The sequence below is a fragment of the Crassostrea angulata genome, chromosome 3 (genome assembly GCF_025612915.1).
Source record: "Crassostrea angulata isolate pt1a10 chromosome 3, ASM2561291v2, whole genome shotgun sequence".
Classification (NCBI taxonomy): Eukaryota; Metazoa; Mollusca; class Bivalvia; order Ostreida; family Ostreidae; genus Magallana; species Magallana angulata.
The window spans coordinates 39,442,648-39,461,883 of record NC_069113.1 but is presented as its reverse complement, the minus strand read 5'-3'; the positions used below and the strand labels follow the sequence as shown (position 1 = coordinate 39,461,883).

Genomic DNA, 19,236 nt, shown 5'->3' with positions numbered 1-19,236 from the left:
GCTTTAACCCTAACATATCTGGATACAATATCACAATATGGTTCATTAAAAGTTTTCAGTGTATATTACATCTTATCTTGAAAAATTACAAAGCAAAATGAATATCTTTTTTTTCTGGTCACATAAGTCTCTAAAGATAACAAGCATTCAGAGAGTATTGCATAAGCAATACACATCCCCTACCAGTTTGTATTATTCTATGGAAGCTTCGAAGCATACATTTATTTAAAAACTATTATAAACGGGATGCAATGCTTTAATCAGAGATAAAAGAACAGAGGAAATTCAAACTACATAGTTGATATAAAAATTAAATAAAAATGAGCAAAATAATGCTCTTTATTTTATCTCCTGTAATTTCGCAAAGTCTATTAAGTATTTGCTGGTAGAAATTTGTGAAAACAATGCACTGTTATGCAGAATATCATTCCTTACTGTCTTCTGTACCACGAATAAACAGACCAACCTGATAACGAACCCGATTGTAATAATACAGAAAACCCTGTCAATTAAATTTACAACACAATGCTTGACACTATTTTACAGAACTTATTTGTTTGTTAGAAACAATAAAAGGAATGGTACAAGTAATGCACAATATTATTACTGACTACATACTTTCCTCGTTTATTCAATACACACCGAACCCGATAACGAACCCAAACATTAAAAAAATTGGAATATAAAAAATTAATTTTCTCAAAAATATGTAAATCAGACGCTACAAAACTTTAAACTTGATCTGTAGTTTGACATTTTGAAGCTGTTCAGCAAATTTTATATTATTCCTCAAACGCATAAAGAAAAAAAGTGTGGAAAACTGAAGTGGGACAGACAGACAGACGGATGAATGGATGGACGGACAGATGGACTGACAGATGCTGAGGAAAGCTATAGTCCCCTCCAGTGAAACCGGTAGGGGACTAATAAATTACTTGTTTCAGGGGAACTGTAACTAAATCAATGAGGGTTTAAGTAGTGTATTGCTCAATAAGTCCAAGAAATGAGTCTGTACCAGCAGGAGTCAGTCATTATTTCTTGGTTAACCCTCAAGACATTCAGCTTCCATGGTTGGGTGTAAATTGATCTATATTGTGTTATGTAGGACAAACTGACACTCAGTCTTTCAGTATATTTTATAAGTAAAACTGATGAAGCAGACTTTAAGCATCCACAAGTTGCTGTAAATCAATCTCTATAGGTACATGTACTGGTATGCATTGTATCAGCTACACTGACATTCAATCTTGTACACGAATAATGAAGCAGACATTCAACATCCACAAGAGGCTGTAAATTGAACTATAACTGTATAAGCCACATTGACATTCAATCTTGATGTCCTGCATTTTATATGCACAGGTAAAACTGATGAAGCAGTCATTTGAGCAGTATTCACAAATGCTGTTTTTTTGATCTGTTTTGTTATAAAAGCCACAATGACATTTAGTCTTGCAATATGTTACAAGAGTGACTCGGATGAAGCGGACTTTCAGCAGCAACAAAGGCTGTTATCTGATCTATATTATTATCATATAAGCTACATTAAATTCAGTCTTGCAGTGTATTACAAGGAAACTCTCATGAAGCAGACATTCAGCATTCCCAAGAGGCTGTAGATTGATCTATCCATATTGTTGTATTTAAGCCCTGTGACATTCAATCTTGTAAGCAAAATTTCATAAGTAATACTGAGAAAGCAGACAGTGACCGTAACTTGATTAATATTGCTACATATGACTGTATTTGATCTATACTGTTGTATAAGCCACAATGACATTATTATTGCAGTGTATTTCATAAGTAACAGCTGACATCTCACCTTAGATTGATCTCAGTCACACCATTTCTGGGTATTCTGTAAGGTCTTCGCCGTTTCTCGGCCGCTTGATGAGTGGTACACGATGAGGGGGCCAGGCAGCAAATCTTACAGGTCACAAATCTACAGGTGTAGTCAGCTATGTACTCCCCACACCTACATCACAAAAAAGAGCATCTCTCAAGGTCATATTAAAAATCATTCTTCAAGAATCATTTAAAACTTGTAGTAACAATTTTCAAAAGAATTATGAATTTTAATTGAATTTAACACAATTACGACACACCTTGCAGAGCATATTTCTTATGTAGAACATGTATTTATTTTTATTCAAGAGAGAGTTATCTTTCTTATAAGACAGACGATCTTTCTTATTAGACAGACAATGTACCTTAAACAATGAAAAATATGCAAAAGTTTAACTGAAATGAATAGCAAGAGATTCTTAGATTACATAATCCTTCAAAATGTATCTATGTTTGTTTTTACCACCTTCAAGATTTTACATTAGTGTACTGTTAACAAATTGGGTCAAAACATTATATCGTATGCTGAGTCAACTAAAATTTCAGTTTTTACTTCTATCCAACCTTAGTCAGCTCCAAGCGGTGTCAAGTACCAATCATTATAAAGCAATGAGGGGAGTGCACATATTTTTCTATTTATCGATCTGCTCCAGCAGACACCTCAATCATTACAAGGTTTTGACCCCCTCACAAAAATAACTGCACATATAATCAATGAGCCTGAATCTGATGTATGACAGGGTGCTTGTAATTGTGCAGCCAGGGGCAAATGTTTCTAATTAAAGTACTGATGTAAGGGGGTGCAGGTATGAAATATAAACAAAGCCTCACTCATTGATCTAGAGGTTGTGTTAGAGAGATGGCTGGTTTACAACACTAACAAACAATACACTGCAGTATGCTAACGAGATGATGATGTGGGAGGAACAATGAAAAATCGCTTAATTAATGAAGTCAGTATGGAGATTTCATGGCCAACAATTGATTTTAAGGTGGTAGTGATGATGATGATGATGATAATGATGATGATGATGATGATGATGATCCCACTTACTTAATGCAAGGAACTTCAATGTCATCTTCCAAAGCAGTATCATCTTCAGAACTTGTTGACTTAAAGTAGTACATGTAACAAAAAAATAAACATTGCATCAAATAATATGACAAATGACTTAAGATACACCTGAAACCTTGCATTGCAATTAAAATGAAATCATTCTTACATTGGTGGGAGATTTCCTCCTTTTGGACTTGCTCCAAGCAAAGTTTGATGTTCTATTGGAAGGTCTTTTATCTTTGGTTGATTTACACGAAGCAGAAGAGGAGCCCAAAGTCAGCAAGTGACAGATAGCCCACACAATGGAGCAGCAGAGAGAGCTAGCAATGGCTACCGCAATCGTGGTGGACTGTACATCATCATGGAAGAAAATAAAGTCTCGGACAACCACTGTGATGTACTGGTAAAAATAGCCACTCATACCTGCAAAACATGCAGATCCCAACACAGTAAACAGGGATCAATAATCCTTTCACGGCAATAAAGAAGAAACACTGTTTAATGCTGTAACGCAACAGAAATAAAATTGTTTTCTGCAATTCAATTAATTTCCCGTTGTATCATAGAAGGGCATGATCTCTGTTCACATACTTAGCTTCAGGTACGAATATGTGGAAAGAGAGAAAACTTACCTGGAATGATGTAACCTGATCAATACACATTCTAATTTCTCTACCTCTCTCGTTCATCTAGAGCTGTGGCTGATGACACTAGAAATAAACACAGACTGATTCACACTGCTGTTAATGATTCAATTTTTTTTTTTATATTTTAACATTATACTTATATTATTATACAAAATGTTATAAAAATGACTGACAAAATGCAATAACTTAAGATTTCCTTATTTAAGAAAAGGAAGTTTATGTTTCATTTCACTCAATTCATAGACATGCGTTATATACAGATATACTGTTTTAGATTTCCTTTCTATGAACATTGATTGGAAGAAAATATATCATTGAAGAAATGTATCACTGACAAGTTTTATTGTTGAACGTTAGATGATAATCAAATCTACATGCATGCTTTGTGACGCACAGCAATCAAAAGCATCAATATTGGAAGAAATAATCATATCACATCTTATATAATTTATGCCAATATTCTGCAGCCAATGATTTCACAATGTCATCAAGAGGGTTAAGTCTTCATGCCTTTAGTGTATTAAACAAACTTATTTTTAAAGTTCATCTATGAAAATGAGTGCAAGATCAAATTACACAACTGAAAATAAACTTTTTTCTCAGAAGACTATAAAACTACCAATCATATTTTATAAGGCAAAATTTGCCTGTCATTTGACACCAATCAAGAGAAAATCAATTGATCCGACCTAACTGCTGTTAAAACTTTCTAAACACAACATATGATCGATTCTCTATCTCTCTCCAATTAAGCGTTTAATCTTTAAACACAACTGGTCATAAGATATTAATCACCTAAAGTCATTCAAAACGTTACACAAGTGGATTTGTTTCACACTTTGTGTCAGAGTACATGCCATGGGTGTATTGTAGTCTCCATGACATATCAAAGAATGCTCTAAGAATAAAGCAGCCTTATTAGTGCCAAAATCTTACGTTTCAATCCTCTAAATACAGCAACAGTTAATGGTTTTAAAAAATCAAGTGTGTCATTTCTATATTAACTACCTGGTATCCACTACTTGTTTGCACAGCAAAAAGAAGGGAAATGAACATTTCTATATAATATTTGATGAAATGAAACACATTAATTTTCATTTCTCTTCAATCATGCCAACAATTGTTCACCATGGCAACAAAGGCAAAGGTCCCTTTTGTAGGTGGACACTTTGTCCTGGTAAACATACTATTGATCCTGATGTTCAAAACACAATTTATAACACTGAAAATAAACTTAGGATGTTCAAAACACAATTTATAACACTGAAAATAAACTTAGTTAAACACACACCCCATACAAATGACTTCCCACTTGATTTTACATGTACATGTATGTCTCTTTATAATTAGATGTTTTTCAACTGGTGGTGTAACAATTCACAAAGTAAAAGTTACACTAGACAAGGCAACCGTAAATAATTAGATAAATACCTGGTCCCTTGTCTGATTCTAACTTACATAAGCTTATATATCTTTGAATAAAAACAATTTCTTAAAGCATGGAAAGCCATTAAAATTGGAAATTTATATACTCCACATATATTATCAGTAAAACCTGAATCCAAACGCTTTAAACTGCTTTCAATCCCTGCATGAACAGAAAATAGGTGTGTTGTTTTTCAATATATTGAATGACTCTGTTCCTTTTACAAACATTAAATGCAAAAGATTAATAATTCTCTATCATATTAACAAGCAAGTGAAATCAATCTCCATCTGAAGTTCTGTCTGAATGAATCTAGTCGACGAAATCAATCCTTATCAAGATGAAATGGAGAGTGTCTGAGGCAGAGGATTACAGTAATGGGGTTTAATTCAGTAATTCAAACTTACGTAATTCATCTAAATGTACATATGCAAAGTTTACCAGACATTTTCAGTGGGCCATGATCATGATTATATCATGAAGCATAACAATCAAACACCAAAATTAATCAAAAATATACCTCTTAAATAAAAATTGCATTTCCCTTATTTTTCAACCTAATCTATAAATCCACCTCTCTGATGAGATAAACACCATGGAACCTTTCCCTTCTGTTAATATCAATTTTTACAAACTCTAATTGGATGTCTTACTAATTCTTTAAACTGAGGTAGACCTGAATGTCAAGTTGACCTCATTAACCACAGGTGCAAGGTCAATGTCATTAATATCTGGGTCAAGTCCCTAGGGCAAACTAGAAATATACATGTACATGCATGGTTATAAAGGTCCGATTTCTTTCTGTAACACTTGCAAAAATTAAAACATTTTAATGTACCTTAATTTACACAATTCAACTTTCTTTTTTCATAAGATTGATTTTTGACATATGGCAAATTTTTAATAAAAAATATATATAGTAAATGGGTAAATGCCATGTTGGTGATGATGTGACCTTGACCTTAGTCAAATGACCTCAGCCTATGTCAGGGCTCACAATATGGACATCCCTCTCTGTCCAGTGTAACAAACCAGACACACATGTTGGACTACTTGACAATAAGGCATAATGATTTCAAGCCCAACACCCAATACTTCCTTTGTAGGGCATATATAATGTAATAAAGATTGAGGGATAAGTCTGAACAAACCAGAATGGCATTCTTATTTGGACCCACTGTTTTCTCTACTACAAGCTGGGCCACATGACACTGGTTTCATACAAGTCTAAACATTGCATGTGTATATTCCTTAATGATGATCATCAATAAGAATCAATTCCATAGCATATGCAAAACATAGGTAATCACAGATTACAAAGCTCACCGAGACGAGACATCACCCTTATGAGACTTCACCTTTATGAGACCACCTTTATCATATTAAATGAAAATCATACTTTATGATCTTGGATATTCATGGATTCTGTTTTGACACAATATCGTATATCATCTGTTAAAAAATTGTATGATAATCATATGTTCATATGTTAATCAATACAATAATATAAAATTAAATATTGCGTCCTATCATATTTACAACATATATCATATAATACAAATGAATAAAATACTATAATAAACAATGATGAGATATGATATTGTAACGTATGATATGACATTGTATTGTGTTATAAGTTATTGTATTTGATCAAATAATACAATATCATAATATATAAAACAATATAGTATTATATTACAATATCATATTACATAATACATCATAACATTGAAACATATGATATTATATTGTATAATATAGTATGATATTGTATGATACTGTATCATTTTTGATACATAATATGATATTGGATCATATGATACAATATTATTTGATACAACATTGTATCATATCAAATGATGCAATATTATGTGAAAAAGTAAAATGTTATATAATACAATATTATATTATACATATTGTATCGTATGATACAATAATATATTTTACAATATCATACAATACAATTTCATGTGATGTGATAATATATCATATTATAAACCTGTTATAGCCAATTTAACATTATATTCATTTTTCCGGATTGAGTTTGAATTTTAGAATATTCCGGATTTCCAGATTTGGTTTTGTTATTAGGATTTTTCGCGGGGAACGAGCAGTTTAGATTTTTTCCTAGTCCCTGTGCTGAACACCATTTACATTTACCATGTTTACTATGTTTATTTCTACGAGAGAAAACTTCTAAGTTGGTAAGTTAACATGAAATCTGCTTGTGTATTGTTTTGTGCAGAAAGTTATGTATAAACGATAGATATAAATGTGTAAACAAAAGTGTTCAACTGTGAAGATGTATTTTTAGTAACATGTTAGAATGTTGGCACAATGGATATATCTAGAATGTTATATAAATTTAAAGCTATAAGTATCATCGTAGCATGTTTCTATTGTATGATATATCGGAATTTAAGGTTTCATTGTTTGATGCGATGTTTTGTGCACTCTACCATAGGCGTATATATATATTCATTTTGAATTGTGTAATTTGCTAGTAGTACGAGTTTCGTTATATTTGCTAATTTACTAGAGCATATATATATAAGTGAAAGTATTGTTTACAAGAACAGGGGCATATATATTTACTAGAGTGATATTTGTCATATGCTGAGTGTGTTTTGTATGTTTATTCATAGCATCAAAACTTATGTATGTTTTCTTTGTTTTTCCAGTTAATCACATCATCACATCTAGTCACATCACGTGTCATTACATCAAGTCACGTCATCATGTCCTAAATCATCATTATAGTTATACAATGACTGAATAAAGATGTGCATTAACAACAAGTTGACTCTTCCTTGATGGTAGTCAGTACAACATTAACAACTTAGAAGATCTTGTCCCTAAAGAAGCTGTACTTCGTCATGGCGGATGGTGCTACGGGAGAGACAAGACCTAGAACTCATACCGAGAAAGGTTTAGAATATCATCTCGATCGTAAGTCTAAGTATCGTCGGGGATGTGAAAATAAACTGGTGTCTTTGAGTGAGGATATCGAAGAATTATTAACAACATCAACAGATGTGAATGAAGTCAAAGAACTGTACAAGAAATGGCTGAAAGTTTACGATGAACTTTTATTTACACATGAAAGTCTTCAGGGCTTATTGAAACTTTCGACCGGAAGTGGAGAAAGTGATGACAAAGAATTTCAGGACAGGAATTCCCGATTTCATAAAGTGAAAGATTCTGTAGAACAGTGGTTCGGGAAACATTCAGTGCAACCTACTCCAAAGAAAATACCATCTGATGTGAAATCGAGACTGTCGAGTGCATCGAGAACTTCAAGTCAAATTTCACTTGAGAAATTAAAAGAAAGTCAACGAAAAGCAGAACTGTTGGCCAAAGCATCAGCTTTAGATGAACAACGAAAATTAGAAGCGGCTAAACTGGAGCTGAAAATGAAAGAAGAAGAATTGAAGATTAAAACTGAACTTCAGATAAGTGATGCACGATCCAAATTATTGGAAGAATTAGAGAAAAGTGAACTTCGTGACCAAGAACTAGAAAACTCCCTCATCAATGAAAATATAGACAGAATTGTAACTTTTGATCTTGATCGTGAAAATGAGTTCACATGTGACAATTCTACTCCGCGCATTCCTCATCGATCAATGCAACGTTTAGTTAGACCAGAATTGTCAACACCCATATATGAATCAAGCAGTGAAATACAGACTGTCGCTCGTGAATTGAACAAACCAAAAGCTGATCTACAGAAGTTTGATGGAAACCCTATGAATTACACAAGATTTCTCAGACAATTCAATGCCAGAATTTGTTCTAATACGGAATCATACGAAGAACGGTTGAACTATCTATTACAGTTTACTGTTGGTGAAGCACAAAGAATCGTTTCTGGTTATTCATATCTGGATGCTGAACGTGGCTACAAAGCAGCACTGGAAGAGTTGAAGGATCGTTATGGAGACCCTGACATTATAGCGCAAGCATATGTGAAGAAAGCTCTCGATTGGCCTCCAGTAAAACCGGACAGTGCAAAAACTTTAGATCAGTTTGCTATATTTTTGCGTGAGTGTCAATATGCTGTTGAAAACATTGATACTGGTCGTGTACTGGAATATTCAGAAAATTTGAAACTGTTAGTGAAGAAATTACCATTTTACCTTCACGACAAATGGCGAAGCTGTGTATATGAACTGAAAGAGAAGAAACAAGCTGTGAAGTTTCACCATCTTGCTGACTTTGTTCGCAAAGAAGCCAAAAAAGCAACAGATCCTATATACGGAAGAGAAATTATGAGCAGTTCAGCCAACAAACGTTTTCAAGACCAGAAGAAATCAGAAGCACATAAAAACTTTGCTGTGAAAACCAACACAAGATCTTTCTATGATAACAGTGCTACACAGATGAAACCAGTTTTCAAACATTGTACATTCTGTAATGGAGCCCATTCATTGGACATGTGTTTGAGCATTACTATTCTACCTCTTAAAGACAGATATGCATTCTTGAAAACGAATGGACTGTGTTTTGCATGCTTGAGATATGGACATGTGAAAACTAATTGTCGACAAAGAATGACATGTGCTCATTGTAAGAAGTATCATCCATCCATTCTTCACGTTGATCCTCGACAGAATGAAGGAACAAATGGAGCTTCAACTTCAAGAGAACATACTGACAGTGAGAACCCTTTGTTCGCTATGTCATCTACAGTTCATATGGGGGCTGGAAAACAAGCACTACCTATTGTGCCGGTCAGAGTCAAGTCAAAGTTCAGTGACAAATACCTGGAAACATATGCTTTCCTTGACTCAGGAAGCAATGCAACATTCTGTTTGGAGGACATTGCAAGATTGTTAAAACTGGAGGGAAGGAAGATGAACCTCAACCTTACGACAATGGGCCAACAGCATACTCAGACTTCTCATGTGATTTCCGGGTTAGAAATATCCGACATCAATGGTGTGAATGTGTTGGAACTTCCTCCGGTCTACACACAACCTACTTTACCTGCATCGAGGACAGATGTGATATCTCCAGAGGATATTGAGAACTATCCATATCTCAGTGATATTGAACTTCCCAGGATTGACAGTGATGTGGGAATTCTGATTGGAGTCAATGTGCCTAGGGCAATGGAGCCTTGGGATGTTATACCCAGTGTTGATAATGGACCGTTCGCTGTAAAAACTTTGCTAGGCTGGGTGATAAATGGCCCACTCGAAATTCATGCGACTTCGAATGATACATATGTGTCCGTTAATCGTGTAGATGCAAAACTAATGAACAACTTGGAGGAACAGATTCGCAATCAGTTTAATCATGACTTTAATGAAAGAACTATTGATGACAAGTGTGAACCCTCAAAGGAAGACAGAAGATTCATAGAATGTGTGTCAAATTCTATTCATTTTGAAGATGGACATTACGTTATAAGCCTTCCGTTTAAGTCAGAAAACGTGTGTTTACCTAACAACAGGAAACAAGTTGAACAAAGACTGTCTTCACTTCAGAAACGATTTAGTCGTGATGAAAACTTTCACAAAGAATACTGTGTATTCATGAACAAGATTCTTGAAGAAGGATATGCTGTCAAAGTTCCAGATGAGAAAGTTATTCAAGATGACGGACAAGTGTGGTACCTACCTCATCATGGAGTATACCATCCTAAGAAAAGGAAGTTGAGAGTTGTGTTCGATTGTGCAGCTCGATATCAGGGAACTTCATTGAACGAACAACTGTTACAAGGACCGAATCTCACAAATACTCTGATTGGTACACTCTTAAGATTCAGACAAGATGAGATAGTGATCATGGGAGACATCGATAGCATGTTTTATCAAGTGAAAGTACCACAGGAGGATGCAAGTTTCCTTAGATTCCTATGGTGGGAGGATGGAAATCCTAGAAAACGCATAATTGAGTACCAAATGGTAGTACATTTATTTGGTGCGACATCATCGCCAAGTTGTGCAAATTATGCTTTGAGGAAAACAGCGCAAGATTACAAAGGACTTTACAACACAGAAGTCATCAACACTATTCTTAAAAACTTTTATGTGGATGACTGTTTGAAATCAGTGAAAACCGTAACTGAAGCATCTTCTCTGTTGTGTGATTTGCAAGATCTTCTTATGAGAGGAGGATTTCATATTACTAAATGGATTAGTAATAGCCGGGAAGTTATGACCTATATTCCAGTCTCAAGGAGAGCAAAGGAAGTCAAAGACTTGGATTTGGAAAATGATACCCTTCCCATCGATAGAGCCCTGGGAGTTCAGTGGTGTGTTGAAAATGATGTTTTTTGTTTCAAGATGGACATTAAAGATAAACCCTTAACGAGAAGAGGTATCTTATCAATGGTGAGCAGTGTATTTGACCCACTGGGATTTTTGGCCCCGTTCACTCTAAAAGCAAAGTGTTTACTACAAGAACTTTGTAAACTTCAGCTAGGATGGGATGAGAAGATACCAGGACATCTCGCACAACAGTGGAACGAATGGCTACAAGATCTAGAGAGACTTTCTGACTTTAAAGTGTCAAGATGTTATAAACCTGTTGATTTCGGAGAAATAAAGTCCGCACAGCTACATCACTTCGCAGATGCCAGTGAACGTGGATATGGAACTGTATCCTACTTAAGACAGGAGAACTTTGATGGTGCAGTTCATTGCTCATTCGTTATAGGCAAGTCACGTGTCGCTCCATTAAAACAGACGACAATTCCTCGACTAGAATTGACAGCGGCTACAGTAGCAGTTCGCACAGATAAGATGTTGAAGTCCGAGTTAGATGTACCCATAGATGAAACTGTGTTTCGGACAGACAGCATGGCAGTTATTCGGTATATAAGAAATACCTCATCTAGATTTCACACTTTCGTCGCAAATAGACTTGCAGTGATTCACGAAGGTTCCTTACCTGATGAATGGCGATACATCAATACCAAACAAAACCCTGCTGATCTTGCATCAAGAGGCATGTCCGCTAATGACATTCTTCAAGGAAAACATTGGATAACAGCACCTGAAGTCTTGTTAGCAAAAAATGATAGTTGGGCTGAAAAACCAATGGAACTTTCTGATGAGATACCTGTTGACGATCCAGAGGTAAAAAAGATCACAGTGAGGGCAGTTATTTATACACGTGAATCCAGTGATAATCATGTTGATAGTGTTGAAAGACTCTTGAACTATCATTCCTCATGGTACAAGTTAAAGAAAAGTGTGGCATGGATTCTCAAAGTAAAGAAAAAACTGTTTCTCAGAACTCAACGCAAAACACAACTAGAAAATCAAGCAGCTGAGACATGTTTATCAGCTGAGGACTTGCAGGAAGCTGAAGTTGCTATTTTGAAATTCTTTCAAAGAAAATCATTTGCATCAGAAATCGAAGAGCTGAAGAAAGGACATCCTGTGAAACTTAGTAGCAATGTCAAAAAATTAGACCCTATTCTTGATGATGGACTCATTCGTGTTGGTGGTCGATTGCACAGAGCAAGTATGCCGTTAGAAACCAAGCATCCAATCATCTTACCTAAGGATAACCACGTGTCAAATCTGATATTGAGACAGATCCATTGTGAACTGAAACATAGTGGTAGAAATCATATGCTTTCTATATTAAGACAAAAATACTGGTTAATACATGCGCCTTCTTCTATCAGGAAGTTGATTTCAAAGTGTATAGTATGTCGCCGCCAAAAAGCTAGAGTTGGAGAACAGAAAATGGCTCAATTACCAGAGGATCGTTTAATACCTGATGAACCACCATTCACTAGAGTTGGCGTGGACTATTTTGGTCCTTTTGAAGTGAAATTGAAGAGAAGTCACGTCAAACGTTATGGTGTTATCTTTACATGTCTTGCCAGTCGTGCTGTGCATTTAGAAGTTGCGTCTTCTTTGACTACAGATTCCTACATCAACGCTTTACGTCGTTTCATTGCACGCAGAGGTCAGGTGAAGAAAATTCGCTCGGACAATGGGACAAACTTTGTTGGGGCAAATCGTGAACTTAGAAACTCGATAAACGACTGGAATGTGTCACAGATTCATGAAGCAATGCTACAGAAAAACATAGATTGGCAGTTCAACCCCCCAGCAGGATCCCATCATGGAGGTGTCTGGGAGAGAATCATCAGGACCATAAGAAAAGTGATGAACAGTGTTCTTCGAGAACAGATCCTAGATGATGAAGGACTCGATACACTTATGTGTGAAATAGAGGCCATTCTCAATGACAGACCAATAACCAAGAGTTCCGATCATCACAACGACCTAGAGGCTTTGACACCAAATCATCTCTTGTTAATGAGACAACAGCCAAATTTACCGCCAGGTGTGTTTACGAAATCCGACAACTACTGCAGACGTCGTTGGAGGCAGGTTCAATATATGGCCAACCTCTTCTGGAACCGATGGGTGAAAGAATACCTACCATTACTGCAAGAGCGTCAAAAGTGGCACGAAGTGAAGAGGAACCTGAAAATCGGTGATGTGGTTTTAGTGGTGGATTCGAACTCTCCTCGTAATTCCTGGCCCATGGGTGTGGTTTTAGAGACTGTTCCCGATCGTTTTGGACTGGTGCGACAAGTTAAAGTAAAGACAGCAACGAACACTTTGATGCGTCCAATAGATAAACTGTGTCTTATTTTGGAAATGGACGAACCTTCTGTGTGATGTGTTATCAAACTTTCATTGTGCTTTTTCATATTTATTGCTTATCTAAGGCAACCTATGACATTTTATTGACACGGGTACTTTTTCAATATGTATAATTTGATTATATATCAAGTATTATGATTTGTATAATTGTGTCACATAATGTTCCACAATTAGGGGGCTGGATTGTTATAGCCAATTTAACATTATATTCATTTTTCCGGATTGAGTTTGAATTTTAGAATATTCCGGATTTCCAGATTTGGTTTTGTTATTAGGATTTTTCGCGGGGAACGAGCAGTTTAGATTTTTTCCTAGTCCCTGTGCTGAACACCATTTACATTTACCATGTTTACTATGTTTATTTCTACGAGAGAAAACTTCTAAGTTGGTAAGTTAACATGAAATCTGCTTGTGTATTGTTTTGTGCAGAAAGTTATGTATAAACGATAGATATAAATGTGTAAACAAAAGTGTTCAACTGTGAAGATGTATTTTTAGTAACATGTTAGAATGTTGGCACAAGGGATATATCTAGAATGTTATATAAATTTAAAGCTATAAGTATCATCGTAGCATGTTTCTATTGTATGATATATCGGAATTTAAGGTTTCATTGTTTGATGCGATGTTTTGTGCACTCTACCATAGGCGTATATATATATTCATTTTGAATTGTGTAATTTGCTAGTAGTACGAGTTTCGTTATATTTGCTAATTTACTAGAGCATATATATATAAGTGAAAGTATTGTTTACAAGAACAGGGGCATATATATTTACTAGAGTGATATTTGTCATATGCTGAGTGTGTTTTGTATGTTTATTCATAGCATCAAAACTTATGTATGTTTTCTTTGTTTTTCCAGTTAATCACATCATCACATCTAGTCACATCACGTGTCATTACATCAAGTCACGTCATCATGTCCTAAATCATCATTATAGTTATACAATGACTGAATAAAGATGTGCATTAACAACAAGTTGACTCTTCCTTGATGGTAGTCAGTACAAAACCAATATCATATTATACAATATCGTATGATACGATATTATATAATATAACAGTTTCATATCATACAATAACATGTGATATAATTCTATATTACAGAAACTAAAATCATATTATACACAATCGTATGATACAATATTATAGAATACACAAAATAGTATCATAGGATACAATATTATATTTTACGATATCTGATGTTATAGTATCATGTGATTAAATAATAAATTAATAATTCAATATAATATTATACAATATTGTATCATAATATACAATACTATACATAACGATATCATGATACAATATCATAGCATAAAATATCAAAAAAAATTGATACAATATCATATTGTATCATGTAACTTTTTATATTATTACATATGATATTATATTGTATCATATTATACAATATTGCTTCATACCATACAATACTATATCATAGGAATTATATTATATTATTTATCAACAAACACATCCATCTATCGAGCAGGTTTGAGTGAGGTAGGAGATTTCTTAGCATCCTTGATAATGGAGATCAGGCTCTGCATCTGAAGCAACCTCTGCGTTTCATTTATAATATAGTTACATTATGTAAATCAACTATGCAAGCTATCATCTATAAAACATGTGACCTGTTCCAAAAAAACTAAACCTCATCCAGCATCCGAAACCTATGGCTCAGATTCAGCATTCAAGCCTGCCAGGTGCATCAGTATACATAAGACGCATCTCCATGGAAGTTTGGTGAAGTTCAGACCAGTAATAACTAAGATATCATCATCGGAGGGCACTAGCAATTAAAACCTTAACCTGCTCCAGCATCCGCAACCTATGGCTCAGATTCAACATCCATGCCTGTCAGGTGCATCTGTATCATAAGACACACCATCCATTCAAGTTTGGTGAAGTTAAGACCTGTAATAACTAAGATATATTTTTTAGCATCCTTGATAATGGAGATCTTTAGCTCTGCATCTGAAGCTTCCTCTGTGATTCATTCATACTACAGTTTAATCAACTATGCAAGTTTTAAAAAGTACTATTATCTATTAAACATGTGACCTGTTCCAAAAAATTTAACCATATCCAGCATCTGAAACCTATGGCTCAGACTCAGCATTCAAGCCTGTCTGGTGCATCAGTATCATAAGACACACCATCCATGCAAGTTTGGTGAAGTACGAACTTGCAGTTACTTAGATATTGCTATCAAAGGGCACCTGCAACAAAAACTTTAACCAGCTCCAAAAACCTTAACCTCCTCCAGCATCCGAAACCTATAGCTCAGATTCAGCACTCAAGCCTGTCTGGTGCATCAGTATCATAAGACACACCATCCATGCAAGTTTGGTGAAGTACGGACCTGCAGTAACTTAGATATTGCTATCAAAGGGCACCTGCAACAAAAACTTTAACCAGCTCCAAAAACCTTAACCTCCTCCAGCATCCAAAACCTATAGCTCAGATTCAGCACCCAAGTCTGCCTGGTGCATCAGTATCATAAGACACACCATCCATGCAAGTTTGGTGAAGTACGGACCAGCAGTAACTTAGATATTGCTATCAAAGGGCACCTGCAACAAAAACTTTAACCAGCTCCAAAAACCTTCACCTCCTCCAGCATCCGAAACCTATAGCTCAGATTCAGCACTCAAGCCTGTCTGGTGCATCAGTATCATAAGACACACCATCCATGCAAGTTTGGTGAAGTACGGACCTGCAGTAACTTAGATATTGCTATCAAAGGGCACCTGCAACAAAAACTTTAACCAGCTCCAAAAACCTTAACCTCCTCCAGCATCCAAAACCTATAGCTCAGATTCAGCACCCAAGTCTGCCTGGTGCATCAGTATCATAAGACACACCATCCATGCAAGTTTGGTGAAGTACGGACCAGCAGTAACTTAGATATCGCTATCAGAGGGCACCTGCAACAAAAACTTTAACCAGCTCCAAAAACCTTAACCTCCTCCAGCATCCGAAACCTATAGCTCAGATTCAGCACTCAAGCCTGTCTGGTGCATCAGTATCATAAGACACACCATCCATGCAAGTTTGGTGAAGTACGAACTTGCAGTTACTTAGATATTGCTATCAAAGGGCACCTGCAACAAAAACTTTAACCAGCTCCAAAAACCTTAACCTCCTCCAGCATCCGAAACCTATAGCTCAGATTCAGCACTCAAGCCTGTCTGGTGCATCAGTATCATAAGACACACCATCCATGCAAGTTTGGTGAAGTACGGACCTGCAGTAACTTAGATATTGCTATCAAAGGGCACCTGCAACAAAAACTTTAACCAGCTCCAAAAACCTTAACCTCCTCCAGCATCCAAAACCTATAGCTCAGATTCAGCACCCAAGTCTGCCTGGTGCATCAGTATCATAAGACACACCATCCATGCAAGTTTGGTGAAGTACGGACCAGCAGTAACTTAGATATCGCTATCAGAGGGCACCTGCAACAAAAACTTTAACCAGCTCCAAAAACCTTAACCTCCTCCAGCATCCGAAACCTATAGCTCAGATTCAGCACTCAAGCCTGTCTGGTGCATCAGTATCATAAGACACACCATCCATGCAAGTTTGGTGAAGTACGAACTTGCAGTTACTTAGATATTGCTATCAAAGGGCACCTGCAACAAAAACTTTAACCAGCTCCAAAAACCTTAACCTCCTCCAGCATCCGAAACCTATAGCTCAGATTCAGCACTCAAGCCTGTCTGGTGCATCAGTATCATAAGACACACCATCCATGCAAGTTTGGTGAAGTACGGACCTGCAGTAACTTAGATATTGCTATCAAAGGGCACCTGCAACAAAAACTTTAACCTGGTCCAACAACCTTAACCTCCTCCAGCATCTGAAATTAAGGACTCAGATTCAGCATCCAAGTCTTTGAAGTCCGTAAGTAGGTCCAGATGCATCACCCATGCAAGTTTGGTGAAGATAGGACAAGTAATAGCTTAGATACAGGACCTGCAACAAAAACTTTAACCAGGTCAGGACGCCGACGCCGACACCGACGCCGACGCGGAGGGTATAGCATAAGCTCCCCCTGACTTTGTCTCGGTGAGCTAAAAATGAGGTGTACATGCAGAGTTAGTACCGGGTAATCTGAGATTCTCTCTCGGATTAGCAGAGTTAGGTGCCCTGTGTTAATATACAACACGTCAATTTTATCGCAGAAACAAGTGCCTGTGTTCCAGGAGCACTAAGCAAGATATGACATACAAAATGTATTTCTTACAACAAGGAAAATCTGTTAGAACAGATCAGGATTTTATCCAAGTCCTTAAATTGATTTCTTGATTACTTTAGCAACTGAGTGTAGCACATATCTAACACCATGCAAGATTAAACCATTCTGACCTGGGACCACCATAATCATCAATGACTTGAATAACAGCAAATTACGGTATGGGGCTTTATTCTTGTCTTCAAATAACTGGTACATCTATGCTGTAACAAGCTCAAACAGTGAAGGGCACATTTACTGTACATGAGTATTTACCTGTTTACTTGTAATTCTTATACATTATTCACTTTTGTGAAGTGGACAGGCATAGCCTACATCCACAGAAGTGGATGTAGGCTATGCCCATGATGCCTGTCCACTTCTCAAAAGAGAATACTTACGATATACATGTATATGCATTTACAGACAAGATACATATTTTAATCTTACGAAGAGAATGAAGCATTTCTATAAAGAATAATCAATGTTTGCACTTGAGCTTGTAATCTAAACATTGACTAAGAGCAGTCATGAAACAGAAACACTTCAAACAGTTTGTCAATATTCCAGTTGAATTCTCTCTACTGACAAACAAGCTAGAACAATACAGATGCTTGTTATGATTTTAAAATATACATTGACGTTTTGATATATTCTATGATTGATAAATACCTTTAAATCATCTTAGTTATTGTTATCAAGGAAATAATGTAAACAGACGACGGTTCCTGATGAATATTGGATTCACTTTTCTGTGTAGTTCGAACCCGATCGTAAAGAATACGGCGTTTGGGCTGTAATTATTAAAGTGGCAAAATAAAACAATTTTTAGAAAATCACGGGACCCCCATAAGAAAACAATATTAAAGTTGTAAAAATAATATAAATATCGAATGCAATTTCGTTAAATTGGTTTAGAGTCAATTTTGGATGCTCTAAAACTTCGGCCACAAAAAAAAAAACAAGAAAAAAAAACCAAGCAAACAAACACAAAAACCCCCCAAAAACAAAAACACCCCCACCCACCCCCCCCCCCCCAAAAAAAAAAAAAATTAAGTGGTTATCTTCATTTCAAAAATTAACTTTGAGGTACTTAATATGATAAGAAATTCATCTAAATGAACAGACGCACAGAATGATAAAATGAATTAATATCCTTCATGAGCAAAGAAACTTTGAAATCATATAGATAAGATTTTAATCAAAATGTATTCCTGTTTTTTGAGAAAAAAAACTTTTGAGGAAACATGTCTTCTTAACTTCTGTTTAAACCCTTTTCTTTAGTAATACTTCTCATCTGAAATTATTCAAAAGAGTGACCTAATTAACCTTCAGTCGAGCCTGTTTATTCGATCAATTAATGTATATTTAGCTCG

General features: G+C 35.7%; 2 protein-coding genes across 2 annotated transcripts in view; one reads left to right on the top strand and one right to left on the bottom strand.

Moving 5' to 3' along the window:
- The window catches only part of LOC128177034 (leucine-rich repeat and death domain-containing protein 1-like), a 31,546-nt gene extending 12,950 nt beyond the window's left edge, over positions 1 to 18,596 (bottom strand). The window contains exons 1-5 of the mRNA XM_052843546.1: positions 18,533 to 18,596; positions 3,535 to 3,612; positions 3,069 to 3,325; positions 2,900 to 2,958; positions 1,823 to 1,975 (exon numbers count right to left, since the gene is read on the bottom strand). Of these exons, the coding sequence (XP_052699506.1) occupies positions 1,823 to 1,975; positions 2,900 to 2,958; positions 3,069 to 3,323 (467 nt within the window). The 5' untranslated portion in view covers positions 3,324 to 3,325; positions 3,535 to 3,612; positions 18,533 to 18,596. The remainder of the gene's footprint in view (positions 1 to 1,822; positions 1,976 to 2,899; positions 2,959 to 3,068; positions 3,326 to 3,534; positions 3,613 to 18,532) is intronic.
- On the top strand, positions 6,988 to 14,619 carry LOC128177033 (uncharacterized). The gene has a single exon (XM_052843545.1). The coding sequence runs from the start codon at positions 7,852 to 7,854 to the stop codon at positions 13,630 to 13,632; it is 5,781 nt and encodes a 1,926-aa protein (XP_052699505.1). The 5' UTR covers positions 6,988 to 7,851; the 3' UTR covers positions 13,633 to 14,619.
- Positions 18,597 to 19,236: the final 640 nt, after the last annotated feature.

What these genes read in the sequence shown, in the direction of transcription:
- LOC128177033 (XM_052843545.1), top strand. Translation starts at nt 7,852, where the DNA reads ATGGCGGATGGTGCTACGGGAGAGACAAGACCTAGAACTCATACCGAG.